General features: G+C 30.9%; 1 protein-coding gene across 1 annotated transcript in view; it reads left to right on the forward strand.

Annotated features, from left to right (window-relative positions):
* The window catches only part of LOC148300944 (uncharacterized), a 43513-nt gene that overhangs the window by 23492 nt on the left and 3119 nt on the right, over nt 1-16902 (forward strand). Inside the window, exons 3-11 of the mRNA XM_088274056.1 lie at nt 7692-7842; nt 10767-10910; nt 11800-11968; nt 12483-12597; nt 13907-14023; nt 14643-14995; nt 15653-15770; nt 16140-16260; nt 16669-16848. Coding sequence (XP_088130182.1) covers nt 7692-7842; nt 10767-10910; nt 11800-11968; nt 12483-12597; nt 13907-14023; nt 14643-14995; nt 15653-15770; nt 16140-16260; nt 16669-16848 — 1468 coding nt within the window. The remainder of the gene's footprint in view (nt 1-7691; nt 7843-10766; nt 10911-11799; nt 11969-12482; nt 12598-13906; nt 14024-14642; nt 14996-15652; nt 15771-16139; nt 16261-16668; nt 16849-16902) is intronic.

Here is a 16902-nt window from a genome sequence, read left to right on the forward strand (position 1 = left end):
CATATATTATGTTATTCTATTGTGAAATGGCTAAAACTACACGTAATAGGCACTTCAAGTGACAATTTTAGTAAATTAAAAAATAAAAGCATAAAGTTATGTTAAAAGAACTAGCGCATTAAAACTGAAAATTGATAATTCTGTTTTGTGTATTTCACTGAAGCCTTTGTGGGTGGGTGACTATTTTAATCACAAAAAATGAAGTTCATTTCAGGCATTCCTAATATTGCTGAATGTACATATTTTGAGGATCGTGATACTTCGCAAATGACATTTTAATTGGCTTTTGAAACCATTTATTAATTCTCCTTAATCGTAAAATTATTTTTATAAGAAAATTCGTGGGTGTAAAATATGAATGTTTGCGATGCGAACGAAAACTATCCCCATTCAAACGAATAGGAATTGGAAATTACTGTAATTTTGATGTTTTTACCTAATTCATGTGAATACCATTCTGTACGCAGACCTATAATATTATATAAAATATAACGTTTAATGTAGTGAGTGGCCTTGGATTGAGAAAGTTTAATGCGCCCCGTCGAACAACTCGTTCAGTAGCAGAACCATGATAATGTTACGTGACAACGAAATTGAAAACATAAAATAAATTAATATGACGATATACACCACAGTTAAGGTAATATAGCAATAAAAATGATTCTCTATTGCTCGAATTTTACGTAAAAAAAATCACGAGAAAAACTTATCGACGCACGGAAAGAAATCGGCTAGCGCTGTGCCATTGCGAGTCAAAATATCTATATCGATAATATTAATTATAATTCATGCTTTACCAAAAATGGAACGAACAGCACTAGATACGGGTGGGATCAGGAACAGAGGAGTATAGGACGGGATGTGCTATCCGCTCCACCTTGATCCGTCCCCGATCGTCGCGGAGTTATTCTGGAACAGTATTCATAATTTGACGGCTGTTTTACTTAGACAAGTAATAAATAAATAAAATTATATGTGGCATATGTTTTAAACTGTCCGCCTCCGTGGTGTAATGATCAGCGTGTTAAGCTACCGCGCTGGAGGTCCCGGGTTCGATTCCCAGGAGGGGTGAAAATAAATATTAATGATTTTACACTGTAATATTTATTTAATATTACCCTGGACTGGTTCCTGAAGCGCAAGAGTGATCACCTTGCCTTCATGTTAGTAATGATCAAGAAAACACTGCGTCAATTCGATGCAGTGCCCTATGCACCATTGGGTGCGGATAAGGGTTATAAGTATGTTTTAAAATTAGGGATATTTAAAATTTAAGAAAATTATTTTAATGTCAAACAACTAACGATCGAACCTACCTAACGAAAAAGGAGAAAATGCTGCATGAATATGATTTCAGCTTGATAATTTATTGGAAATTCCAAATGTTTTTGGAATAACTGTGATAATAAAAGTGCAATTTATCGCAATTTACAGACAGTCACCATATTTGAGTCCAAAAAAAAGCATTTTAAAAAGCAAGTTCTCATGATTGGATTTTTAAGTATGTCACGTTACATACCCATTAAACGTGAGTTTTATTTAATCTGGGTATTTTAACATTTTAATTCATTATTTGATGCTAAAAATACGAATTTGTAGCCTGTGATTTTGAAACGATAAGGGCTTTTCCTAGATAGTGTGTGACCTTAAAATGGGCTACATGGAAAATTATCACTCATTTCAAAATTCTTTTTTCATGCCTTCCTTCTCTATTGTTTCTTTCCATTATTTATATCCTACTTAGTTCGTATTGTAGAGGCGGGTAGCCTACTTATAAATAGCTTAGATGAAATCACCAATACATTAACATATTATTTATCTTGGAAAGTGTTTTGGGTACATAAAAACATGAATTATTTATGAATATTAAAACGTAAAGAAGATTTACAGACGAATATTTTACTCAATTTATGAATATTAAAACGTAAAGAAGATTTACAGACGAATATTTTACTCAATTCATAGGAATAGGAGAGCTAAAAATTAATTAATAATTTGAGACAGTAAAATATTAAAGGCCTTATTTTTCCTAAATAATAAAGTTGAAAACAAATATATGTGGGTGTTATTCATTGTAAAATACACCTGTTTTATGTAAATAAGGTACTCACGCTTCACCGGAAGATAGAGTTCAAAACAATCCGATTCGGAGAAAGTTCAACAAATTAAGGTTATTACTAAAAAATCTTCTCGCACTATTTAAATTAACCCTATTTCCATTGATCACAATCTTTATTGTTTTCTTAAAGAACAGTTACTAAAAAGGAAAACAATAATAATATGGCGAAAGTACAGTGACTTATATCCAAGGTATTACTACATTTATATAACACATACACATACACGCACACACACACAGACACACACACACACACACATACACATAAATATATATATATATATATATATATATATATATATATATATATATATATATATATATATATATATATATATATATATATATATATATATATATATATATATATATATATATATATATATATATATATATATATATATATATATATATATATAGACACATTAAGCTACTTGTATGTGTATATAAATATACTTTGTTACTATACATAATATATGTACGGGTACTAATGTCTTTCCCTCGCCTGAAATAAAATAACATTAATGAAAGGTCGTTAAAAATAGAAAACAAATTTTACGAGTATCTCGGAATGGTCTTGTAATTCACTTTCAAACGTCATCAACCTTTACTCGATTGATTTCATTTCGGCTGCAATATTTTCGCATGAAAGTTGATTCAAAAAAGGATAGTGAAGTCGGAGGGAAAGTTAAGAGCCTCTGGACTGGCCGAGTAATATTCGTCATTTCATTTTTTGTAATGTTGTAATAATTCGGTCTTAGATTGTCAACACGTAGTTTGTCATTATTAAACGCCGACTTTCTCCAGTTCAATTCTCTTACCTCCTCCAACACATACGAATACGTAGGTATAAGTATAAACATATTATGATATACGCCAGTGCCGGATTTTCTTGTTTAGTACCTTAGAAGCGACATTTTCTTTAAAACTCTGTGCCGGTTTTTTGTACTCAAGATAAAAAGAAAGTTTTTATTAAAGGAGCACAATTTTATATCATTTGATTTTCAATTTTAAAAGCATTTTAAATTTGCACAATCTGAGATCCTATAATTCATAATGGAAAATGATAATATCCAGTAATAGCAGGCACGTTAATACCAATATTAATTTTCCTCATTCTCGGTTACATCGTCACATTATTATGTATGAAAATGCATTAAAATGCAAATGGTCAATGTTTTATTGCTTTAATTATATATCCTTTGTATTTAGTGCAACTTTTAACAAGATATATTTTTTTAACAATCAACATATATTTACAAAAATAATGCAAAGTCATTTTCTAAGAGTTTATGAATTGTGTTTTTAAATTAAGTACAATATTATGAAATTGAAATATATGTATTGAAGCGAGTATATATGTTATTGGCGCGAATCGAGCCCCCGACGCCAGTTTCACAACCGAGCGTCTACCTACTACGCCACGGCCTGTTATGTTGTGCTGGCTGGGTATTATTTTGATCTAATCGGGAATCGAATCGGAGACGTCATGCGAGAATGCTAAACTTTTTTTGTTTTTTGTTCTGCTACAAGTAGCATAACTATGTGCCGTGGGAAGTAGGGAAAGATTTTCCACGAAGTTAACACTATTACGAGACAATTTTTATTTTGGGAAAGAAATAACTTTTCATTATAAAGAATGTGGTATATTTATAAATGCGGATTTGCCCAAAGGTCCCAAATAGAGCGGTGTATGCGGGAAAAAAGATAGCGATGGAAAAATCATATTACTTTTAAGTAAGAGATATTAAGAACCATTTTCTGTTATGATTCTCAAAAACCAGTTAAATGAGCTGCAAAAAAGCATGCTTGAAAAAAAATGATGAACCACTGTGGTAGGTGGTACGCTTTTATCAAACGTTAAGAATAAACAAAGCAAAAATACTCAAATTTAAACTGATTACGAATGATATATAATGGGCATTACTTAAATATGACAACGATTTAGAGAAGTAGGTTAGGATGACAAACAACCTTCATTTATCTGAAAAATTTAAAAATGTAATTTTTAATGTATAACCACCATCAAAATTGTTGTAAAACATATCATTAGATAAATTTGGTACGTGATTATTAAAGTCTAACAACATAACATACAAAAACTATAATTTTATTAATTTTAACACAGTTAAATGTATAATTCTAAAGCTTATCGTGAGTAGTTATGAATACTATTATTTTATCTTCAATTCGAAGCAGTTTCATTTAGAAACATCAATTCACTAAGAGTAGGTTCTATCTGTATAGAATATTCGTACTTATGTAAGAATGCATTGTTAAGGAGATATCTGGGTTAGCACCGCTTTAAGTTGGTTGACACACTGGGATGAATGGAAACTTATTTATATGTAGAATACCTATCTACGAGTATGTACATACGTAGGTTTATCATGTGTTTTTTAAAAATCAATCTAGGTAAACCAACCTGGGTAGGGTGTTACAGATGTTAGATATGTACTTATATAATTTCTACTCATCAATGTATTCTATGTGCAGAGGTAGTTTGATTTCATTAACTTCCATTATCACCGTAATGTCCGAGGAAGCCTGATAAAATTACACTTTTAATGTCCGTTTGACATACATATGTAAATGCAGCTGAACGTGGGATTTATTTTGGATATAAGGATAATGCCAAAACGGTTATTTTATTCCGATTAGAATTTCGACTGAAATTTCTCCTCTCGATTAGTACATACATTATTGTTTGTCAATGAGTCATTAGTTTCATTAGAGAGCAAACACCATTTTCCTCTCAGTTTCGTAATCCATAATTAGTTATTCGTACCTCTTCCTGGTTGGGTGGTTATAAAACGTGATAAGCGTGTGTTAAAAACTTGTAAAATGGTTTCCAAGTATATATAATAATGGAAAATAGTGCTGTCTTAAGAAACATGTAAATATACTTGAATAATGTGATGTAGCTACGAGAATCTACACGAACAATGCATAGTAAATGCTAACTACAGTCGATTATCCCTTGCATTGTCTCCGAATGTATATTTTAACTCCAAATCATTCAAAGAAAATTATTGATAAAAATTACTCACGTTGAATGCTGAATTATTCATAGTTTATCCACTTTTTATGCCCAGACGTTACTTTAATAGTATTCGAAGGATTTCAAAATTAAATGAAGTTAGTATTTGTTTTATTAAATAATTTTTAAATCAAGCACAGATTTTTTGAGTCTACCAAGCTGTATTTTATAAAAAACACATGAAAATTAATATTGTGAAAATTGTTTCGCCTAGTTACGGCTTTTTCGAACAAACATTCGTTTGAGAATTCCATAACTAAGCGAAACAATTGTCGCAATATTAATTTTTATGTGTTTTTAATAAAAACAACTTAGTAGACTCAAAAAATCTGTGTTTGATTTAAAATTTAATTTAGGAATTAAACTGGAGTTCTACAAATTAAACGCCAAATCAATAAATAAGTATTTGTTAGCAAAAAAAGTTTAATAAAGAGCTTTTAGGGAGCTTTGTACAGCAGAGAAAAACGAAGGAAACTTAATATATATATATATATATATATATATATATATATATATATATATATATGTATATATATAAACAAATATATATAAATATTTGTTTTAACTCGATTCACATTTAACGATAGCAAATTATTTACAAATATGCATGAATTTTTAAAATAAACATGAATTACTCTGTCGTACACCTACTAAAGCAGTTATAACATGTAATAGGTATTTGGACACGCAAAGATCTGTATAGATATTTGGCCACGATATTTAAATTATTGTTTGGTTTTGCAATCTACAACCCTTCATTTGAGTTATGTACGTACATATAAGAGTATTTTTTAATTTCACTTCTTAAAATGTGTTTACTTTCCCCTTTGCTTTAATTAGACCCTTACGGCAAATAAAATAAATTATATTAATATAAGTGATTTTTTCACTCTAATATTTATTCAATATTACCCTGGACTAGTACTTCAAGGGGAGGACTGATCACCTTTCCTTCATGTGTGAACGATCAAGATAACACTGCATTTATATGATACAGTGCCCAATACACCATCGGGTGCGGATGAGGGTTTGAAGAAAAAGAGAAGAATATTAATATTAAAACACGTGAAAAGTTTTTTTTAAACTTATGTATAATCATAAATTTGTACTATATTTCAGTAACAGTCACCTGGACTTTAAACAATTGGAACATTAAATTCCTTTCCAAATGGGCTTTTTAAATTTATAAATAGAAGATGAAAAGAATATTAAGGTTTTTATTCACTACTAGAATAAATAAAATTTTATATTTCTCTACCTAGGTGCAAGTTCATTAAGCAGAAGCCAGGCCATATGCATTCCTCGTGGTAATATTCATGGTCGATATAAATTTTAACATTTTCTATAAGGAAGTCAATAACGTTGAACGCATTCAATTTACGGCTGTGATCTTGTAGATCATGAATAGGCCATTATTATTAATCAATGTTATTAGAATAATTACCGGTAATATAATATAATCTGAGTACTTATATCAAATATGGTAGAATATTTTTGCGGATATCAGATTGTAAATGGTGAATATCACTCAATATATAAATTAATCACTCAAACCAGGCAATGGCAGGTTGTAAGCCAGACATATTGCCATCTAAATCAAATTTTTACTATTTATTTTATAACTTAGTAATTTACAAGGTCTAACGCATTTTTACATTAAATTACCATTTTAGCGGCATTTTCAATCGCATTCCAAGTTTTAAAACATTATAGCACGATGTTTATAATTTCTTTATAAGTTTAAGGATTTAATTTTTCCTATTAATTTTAAAAATCAATATATGTTGTTAACTTTTTTTAAAATAATGATTAGTCATTATCAGCATTGGGTACGTTTGATTTTGAATTACATACAACTTAAATCCTTCATATCCCATTTTCTCGCCACGTAGGAATTTATTTATTTATTGAACGGCTAATGCCTTTAACATAACATACAGTATCTAATATAAAAATGTATGTTAGAATAAGTAGGTACTTAATGATGCCTTTGAGTCAAACGTATTTATCACTACAATTGTTTCAAAGATACATTTTTCTTATCAATACAATACATAAATATTTTAAAATAATTTCATTTATAATATTTTTATTTTATATTACGTAATTATTATTTATCGGTAGAGTTCCTTTGTCTTTTCTTCCTTTTTTCTATAATTATCTTGTCATTCAATTTGTAAAAAAAAAACTAAATAAAGAGAAAAATACTTATTATATACTTTGATAAGTGATATATTTAAAGGTCAAAAAAAAAACTATTATTTGACATCGTTTTTTTCCTTATCGTTATTTTTTTTTTTTTAAATAGTGCCTAAATGCATTAGGATATGCTGTAAATATTTGTGTTTTTATTATTTATAAAAATACTTCAATTTCATAATATTTTTGTGAGCCTGAGCGGCTCATAATTAAAAATAGGTATCAAATTGTGGTATGGTGGGTTCAAACCCAGAAATACTGACTCTAGAGTCCGCAACACTAACCACGGGACCACAACCCGACACGATTTCATTGAATTTATGAATGTTATAGAGATTCAGTCGGGATGGCGCGACGGCATGGGGCTGCAAGCCCTGGCGCTGGACGAGGCCGCGGAGGGGGCGGACGAGGCGCGCGACGCGGAGATCCTGCGCGCTGTCATCTCCTCCATGAAGGAGTGGACCGAGAAACATAACCGCACCAGGTAAACGCTTACACCTACCATTCAAAGATTCGGTAAACATTTAAACGACTAACGCTTATTCAAAAAATATATTTGGAGCATCCAAATATTTCGATGGGATGAAAGGACGACCTTTAAGGGTCTTCTGAAAAGTTTGCACTACGCCGCCAAGGAAGTTAAAGCCGGCACTGGCTATGTCATACAACATAATTAAATTTAACAATATTTTGATCGTATCAAAATTTTTGTATACAAATACTGGATTTACCGCTTGAGGATTTTTTTTCTTTATTTTAAATTCTTTTGCATTACATGACATAAATTCAAATACAAAAAATATGAATAAAATATAAATACAAAAAAAGATCCCACAAAGGCATGGCCTGTGTGTGGGTATACAATATAATTTAGGTCATAGTAAAGGGTATAAGGGTATAGGTATTATAAGTAGAACTAGAATAATAGTGTTAATATAAAATATAAAAAATACTTGACTTTCAGAAAACATATTTTTTTTTAAATAAATTGAAAAACTTAAAAACATAAAAAATATGAAAAAGTAAAAAGTAAAAAGTTAGCAAGCATGTACTACAAGAAAAAGGAGCTTAAATCTGTATCTTCAATGAACAATCTAAGCAAAATTTTAAATCTACACAAACTTAGGTAATTAACATCTAACAAATAGTCTTTGTGGAATAAGTTGAACAGTTTTGGAGCTTTGAAAAATGAGTGTCTTTGCGCGAGTCTGGATTTACAAAAAGGGATTTCTAATAAATTATTCATTCTTTGGGTAGATCTATTATTATTTTTAGGAAATAAATGTTGGCGCATAAAAACATATTTTAGACGCTGTTGGCAATAGATTTCTCGTAGCTCCAAAAGTTCAATTATATTCATACATTAAAAAAAATGGCGTTTTGATCTCTGGAATGAGTTTTTTTCCTTGTGACGTATAATATAGACCTTATATACGGATGTTCAACCATGGGCAGAATGGCGAATGTTACACAGTGCTAAACGTGATCACTCAAACCAACCGATGAGAGATCGTAAGTCCCTATAGATGCCCAGACATCCATATTCCCTTACCAAACAAGTTATTTGATATAACACACATCTGTGAAGAATGTACCTATCTGTAATGCTAGGAATTTGTATGTATGAAGTATACCATAAATAATACGCTACATTTATATATCTTGCCGTACATCATTTTCAATTATCTATTGTACATTCATTTTCAATTATACTGTATAGAATGCTCCTATGTTTCGACATATTACTAATGACTCCGTTGTACTCTATACTGTGTAAGCCATTTTATAATAACTTCTAGACGTAAATAAAGTAAAAAATATGAAAAAGTTTTATTTTTGTTTAAAGGATATTTTTTGCTGTCCCTATCACAACGCTAATTTAGCTTGAGTTAATTAATAAAGACACATTTCATTAAACAATTTTTAAATAATTGAATACAATGAATTGTATTCAAGAATAATTTTAGCGAGTTTATGACACGTGAAGTAGCATTATCAATCGAAAGTTTTTATGACAATACTGGGCTATTACCATTGTGTTTAATCGGTGAAAATGCGATTAAGTTGGAAAACAACACGTGTATTAATTATTGGGTACGGTACGTATATAAAGGAGTTACTTATGTTTGAGTTGTTTTCTCATGAACTCGATAACAATGCTTTTGTTTTTCCACAACTTTTCTAAAAACCATTTACGGGATTTTTTTTAAAGAAAAATATTCGTATCATGAGATACATCACAATACCTTACCTTTATATTCTCGACGGCATATTATTCACATCAATTAAATTTCTATAAAAATTAATAACTTTTGTAAATAGTAGATATGTACAAATGTACATAGTTTTTTTATTAGAAAATATAAGCATGCGATTCTGTTAAAAAGATAGCTTTTGGATAGTCGTTTTATATATGAAAAGTAAATCATATTCGAGGGCTGTCCGAAATGTTTCCGACCTCAACATGAAGATACCAGTAGTTGTCAATAAAAATTGGGGAATGTGTTTGCGCATGCGTTCAAAGGCACTCACCAAAATTTTGGTCATTTTGGACGTTCAGTTATTGTATATAAATTAGTTGAAATTATAGTAACATTAAACATAAAGAGCAAATCCACTCACGAGTAGGCATAGGCTATGAAACTTGAGTAAAATGAATGAAATGAATGAATTCTTGATGAAAAAAGCCTGAGTAGGGTCATGATAAGCGGTGTTGCATAAGCCGTAGCTAGATTTCAGAGTCACTTAGACGTTAGGTAATTCAAAAAAAAAAGTCTGTGGTTATTGTTATTGTTTGACAGTCGTTTGAGTCAGTTGCCGTGAGCGTTTTTTTTAATGGAAAAAATTTAGTATCGAGCAGTCATCAAATATTTGTTTTGAAAGGCAACACGCCTACGCAAATGAAAGACAAATTGAACGCTGTATACGGGGACTCTGCTCCATCATCACATCGCTCAAGTGCATCAAATGGTGTTGAACAACCGTCGGATTAAGATTAGAGAGATAGCAGAGTCTATGAAGATGTCGATGAGAAAGCAACAAAAAAAGCTCGTTTACAAGCAAAAGAACTTCAGGTGATACATTTTATATAGGTATCTTAGCATTTTGCAGGATGCAAAAAGACGTCACGTCGACAGGGGTGGGTACATTTTTGCTTCGATTTTCAGGATTTCCTCAGTACCTACTCAATATCGCGGAATACGGGGAGAATTATTGCAAATCTGTTTTCAGATTTACAGCAATATACAGGTCCTCCATTTTTTAAGACGGCGGGAAAGAATTAATAAATTATTCTGCTGTATTCTCTCAGGTTTTTGGCACCCCATTTCACTTTTTTCCTTCTTATACAACACTTACTGATTAGTTTAGATTTTATTAGCGGTTATTGTAATGATTTTTTCTTTCTAGAATAAAAAGATCACCCAGCAGCAGAGTGTGCTACGATCAATTGGGATGTTTCGAAGATTCTGGTCCATTCGGGTATTTGGAGATGCTTCCAAGTTCACCTCAAGAGATCAACACTAGATTTCTCTTGTACTCCACTAAGAGCAGGTAAACACTAACGATACATTTTATTTTTATTACATTCGTGCGGAGAAATTGATTGATTCTACTTTATCCGAGTGATGTGCAATAATAATATGCAATATGATATCACATTGTTATATATGGTATGCTAATTTATAACTTACATTACTAACTTTCAAAGATAATAAAGTAAGCACATTAAAAATACGAGTGTACACAATAATAAAAACCATACATTTGACATTAAAATATAAACTTAAAGAACAATATGTTATGACATTGATTTATTAATATTATTATTTTTACTCTTGTAGTTTGCAAGCTCGAATATTCACATACATTCATTATGGAAAAATATAAAAAATATTTTTATTCAAGTAAGAGGTACTTACTTTTTTTTCTTTTTTGATGGTATGACACACTACTATACATCGTAGTGTAATCGGCAATCAACTTATGATACAAAAATTCCGAAAGAAAAAAAAGATAATTATTGATCAAACTGCAATACATTATTCATTCGTAAGTACTACCTTCTCTGAAGAAAAAGTAAATAAATAAACGTTTAATAATTGTTATAATTATATTGTTTAAAAAAATCATTTATAAAACATATTATTGATAAGAAAAATGTAATATTCAACACGTCCACACAAAAATTTAGATAAATAATCGCAGTGAGAATATTGTAAACATATGATTTGTTTGTCTGAGCCGTAGTTAACTTCTTAAATAAAATACTAAAAAGTTTGATGTTTTCACAAAACAAAATAGCTGTGTTTTGTTGCTATTTGTAAACTGCAGAACACTTATTATTTTATTGCTGTGTATTCTAAACTTTTGAATTTTTTAAAATCCGGTTAAACCGTTTTTGATGTTAACGATCCCGGAAAATCCGAATTTATCATTATAGGGGCGACATACCCTTACTGGACGTCCCTTTTGGAAACCTAACAGCAGCATGGCGGTGGGCAGATCGCGCCTTCAATACGTCCAGCCCCACCAAGGTGATAGTCCACGGGTTCGGCTCCAACTGCGACCACGTCTGGGTGTACGAGATGAGATCTGCTCTCATGGCTGTGGTAATCAAACAACAAATCAATGATTTTCTTTAATTTTATTGTGTATGAGAAAATGCATGAATGTGAAAGAGGCAGGCGCCGTGGCGTAGTTGGGTAGACGCTCGGCTGCGACTGGGTGTTTGTGATGTATTTTTCACATTTACCTTCCATATCCTTACTATCCTACCTGCAGGCAAGCATCTAAAATAGACGTTTTGTGGGTTATTCCTTTAGAAAAAAATATAAAAAGGTGAAAATTGATTATAGATATTATTAATGTAAATCCTCACCCCTCAAAATAAAATACGGAACTTTCAGCACAGTATCCCAATCTTCTACCAACTACACTGTTGATTAGTTGGAGAATAAAGCTACAATTTGTTAAACTCATTAATTTATGAATATTTTTTGATAAAAGGTATTTGTTCAATGGAAATCATTTTTTATTCTTTAGATGTCAATCGTATTCGATATAAAGGGAATGCGGTGAAACACATTTATCTAACTTTTTTTAAATAATCATTATGTATAACAGGAGGAGTGCAATGTCATCTGCGTGGATTGGGAGAACGGAGCCATCGTACCTAACTATGTTCGAGCTGCAGCCAACACGAGACTCGTCGGGAAGCAGCTGGCTATGTTGTTGGAAGGTTTGCATTTACTTTACAAACAGCAATCTATAATAAGTTCAGTAGAACCTCCACTATCGACATTGTGGAAAACTAATAAAGCAGCTTCAAAAATAAGAACTAGTTAGTCTATTTAGACAGAAGCAGCAATATTCATTTTTGGAAAACAAATAAACAAATTTTATATGTAAGAATTTTGCATTCTCCTCGGCGCAAGAGTCACCTTCTTGATTTAACAAGAAGCCTTTTGTAAACGTACAAGTATCTTCATTCACTTCATTCGTCGGCTAATTATATACTTTTCTCTTGGTTATCCCCTCTATTTTATTTCTAAACCCTATTTAAAGAATCTTTTTTTTATAGGAACCAGGTTTTTAAAATTATTTGTAGTACCTACTGCATTACTGTACTGTATTACTATTAGTATATTAAAGTACTGTAATACTATATTTTCAATAATATATTTAACAGAAATACATCATATAGAATTGTGTCTTAAAATATATTCATCACATTATCACTTTTTTATATACCAGCCTTATTTTGAACTATTTCCTGATTATTTTCTAACATCACACTCTTAATGCTATAAAAAATCAACAATAAAAACACAAAACAATATTTGGAGTTTAAGTTATTTTACTATGGAATTTTACCTCAAGGGACTAAATAAGCAGTGTCCATATTACAAGGGCATAAATAAGTAGTGTCCATATTACACAAGCTAGTTTGAGTCCGCCTCCACGGTGTAATGGTCAGCACGCTCGGCTACCGTTCTGGAGGTCCCGGGTTCGATTCCCAGGAGGGTCAAATAAATATAAGTGATTTTTTCACTCTAATGTTTATTCAATATTACTCTGGACTAGTACCTGAAGCGGAGGGCTGATCACCTTTCCTTCATGTGTTAACGATCAATATGACACTGCATTTACATGATGCAGTGCCCTATGCACCATTGGGGTGCGGATAAGGGTTTGACATGACAGTTTGAGTACGGGTATATAATCCCGGGTGCCTTGGTTATTGCTGTTATTTTCTTTTTTCTACTTGTTATTCCTTCTCCATTTTCTTTTCCGTATATCAGTAATATCCTTCGTCTATTGCTCCTTCAAATATGTCAACTATATCCTTCCAAGTGATAAAGTTAGCGCTGCATCGGTCCAATACGTTGTACTAGGTTCAAATAGTTTCATTCATAATTAAGTACATGGTAAACTGAAATATAATTGAATCAACAACAGAAGCTAAGACTAAAATAATAGATAATCCTGGATTACGCGACATATTGAAAAATGGAAACGTGATTTTAATTGTGTTTATAATTTTTCAGGTCTAGCAGACCATATAAACTTAAGTTTCGACAAAGTACATCTAATTGGTTTTAGCCTCGGAGCACACGTAGCTGGCTTTGCTGGTTCACAACTGAAGAATATTTCACGGATAACAGGTATAAAAAAATGACACAATGAAATGACAAGTAAAAAAAATTGATTTGTTTTACTGATTGTGTTCAAATATCCCTTTTTTCAATTCAAACAAAGCAGATCATAATATGAAAATATTATTCATTAACATGTTTCCAACCAGAAATAGATGAACACAAACAATTTCTTTATTACATAAAGATATGAAAATATAAGTGTGGGCTTATGACCTATCATTAAGTGATAATTTTACATGCTACGTAACTTTCACCATTCATGATTGAATATTTTTATGTGACAAAGACTTAATGGGAGTCTATCGTTATCTGTTGAAATTTCTACTATGTAATTGAGCTGAAACCTTCACTAATATATGTGAGATTCTTTTCCAATTTGGAAACATAAAATTAAACTAGTTTTTTATGGACAATATTTTGAGATCTAAATTTTTGTTAAGTAAGGTTTGGATACTGGATCCTTTGAGAAATTTAAGGTTAATTCCAGTATTTGTGCACAGATTTGAGCATAGTTAAAATATGCAAGATAATCTGGTATTATTATATTATAACATGTTATTTTTATCCTCCCAAAGTCAAAACGGATATTTGTATTTAGTATTACTTATTATATTTTATTTTTCAGGGCTTGATCCGGCCGGTCCGTTATTTGAGGCCCAAGATCCAAGAGCCAGGCTGGACAGCAACGATGCCATGTTTGTGGATGTCATCCATTCAAATGGGGAGAATCTTATACTGGGCGGTCTGGGTTCCTGGCAGCCTATGGGACACGTAGACTTCTATCCCAACGGAGGCAGGATGCAGACGGGATGCTCAAACTTGTTTGTCGGGGCAGTAACAGATATCATCTGGTCCTCGGCCAATGAGGGAAGATCTCTGTGTAACCACAGAAGGGCATACAAATTCTTCACTGATTCAGTCTCACCGAAATGTCATTTTCCAAGTTTTCCTTGCGAGACATACGAAGAGTTTTTAGCAGTAAGTATTTTACATATATCGCTCACTCCTTTCAAGAACGTCATAAATCAAAAATCATCAATTTTCAGTTGTGCATGTTTTCGGAATGCCCAGAAAATGTACTTTATCCCAGCAAAAGAGGCATATTTTTAACTTAATATTTACCTGGTACAGGGCAGAAAGTGTTGTTTTTGCATTTTGAAGAAAAGGTATTGTTAAATTATTTTTTTAAAATACTTAATATTTTTCAAATAGAAAAAACCTTCAGGTTTTACCTAAAAAGACCTGTTGCACAGTAAAGAGTTCAATAAGTGATTTGATATTTATTTTTAATACATTGTATTATATTTTAACTTTAAAAAAAAAAAAAATAATGTATATATATATATATATATATATATATATATATATATATATATATATATATATATATATATATATATATATATATATATATATATATATATATATATATATATATATATATATATATATATATATATATATATATATATATATATATATATATATATATATATATATATATATATATATATATATATATATATATATATATATATATATATATATATATATATATATATATATATATATATATATATATATATATATATACATATATATATATATATATTTATAAATATTAATCGTATCAAGGGTCGGTGTTTCGGTTGTAATGGTGGAAGAAGATGCGGAAACATGGGATACTATGCAGACAGAGCCAACGGACGAGGGCAGATGTATTTACTGACAAGAGAGGAAGAACCATTTTGTGGTAAGTACTTAAACACATGTTCATGCTTGGATGTGTAACATACAATTATATAGGAAAGAAGATGCTATGCGCTTACATATTTTAGTTCCTAGAATAAAAATGTCCATCTTAGTAAATCTTTTAGAAAGAGATTTTTGCTTTTTTTTTTTTAAATCCACTAAAATATGTTTACAATTGCTTTATAACTAGCTATAAATTTTTCTTATTTGGAAATAGGAGCTCTTTAAACTGACAAGTTATGGGATGAGGAATGGTCACTCGAGTTTTGACACTAACCCTCAGTTTTATCTGAACATGTTCAGAAAATCTGCCGTTGCGACAGTGGAAGCATAAATTTTTAATAAAATGATTTCTCTGTTATAATTTTAGCACATCAGTATTATGTGAGGGTAGAAAGTTCAAAGAACAACCAAACAGTCGTCAGCTACGGGCGGATTCTACTTACTTTAGTTGGAGACTCTGGATTGAATGAAACATTCCCACTCACAAGGTAAAACTAACGACACGACCATCATGTGTTAAAAATCACTTGACATTTAACATTATGTATTGATAATTTCTTGACATTTTTTTTTTACAAATAACGTGAAATAATTGTGACTTTTTGTGTTTTGAGACCATTCCATTTCATGTCTTTATACATGAAATGGAATGGTCTCGAGAATAGGGATATTTATATACATTAAAAATATCCCTATTCTCGAATATTACGAGTAACGGTTAAAACAAGCTAATTCAGTCGGTCCCATCTTCCTCGTAATAAACGAGTCTGAGTTTATTGTTATTGTGAAATGTGTTTAAAAAATAAAAAAAACGAGGTTTTTTACCTACTTTTTGAATAATAACTCAAAGGTAGCGTTTAATATATCTTTTGTTGATTTACATTTGCCGTTTGCAGAAAAGATGATTCAGAGTTGACACGAGGAGGAATATTGTCCCGAATGTTAGTTCCTCATCCGGCTCTTGGAATACCAGTCAAAGTTCAACTCCAATACCAGGCCTACTCGGGTTGGATCAGTTCTGGTTTAAACAGATGGACAGTTGATAAAATTTTACTCAGCGACAGCTTTGGAAAATCGTAAGTTCGCTCTACAAACAATAATTTATAAAATAAGTTCCAAGTAAAAAACTG

The sequence above is a fragment of the Brachycentrus maculatus genome, unplaced genomic scaffold (genome assembly GCF_059751285.1).
Source record: "Brachycentrus maculatus isolate JH-2025_06_01 unplaced genomic scaffold, ASM5975128v1 h1tg000632l, whole genome shotgun sequence".
Classification (NCBI taxonomy): domain Eukaryota; kingdom Metazoa; phylum Arthropoda; class Insecta; order Trichoptera; family Brachycentridae; genus Brachycentrus; species Brachycentrus maculatus.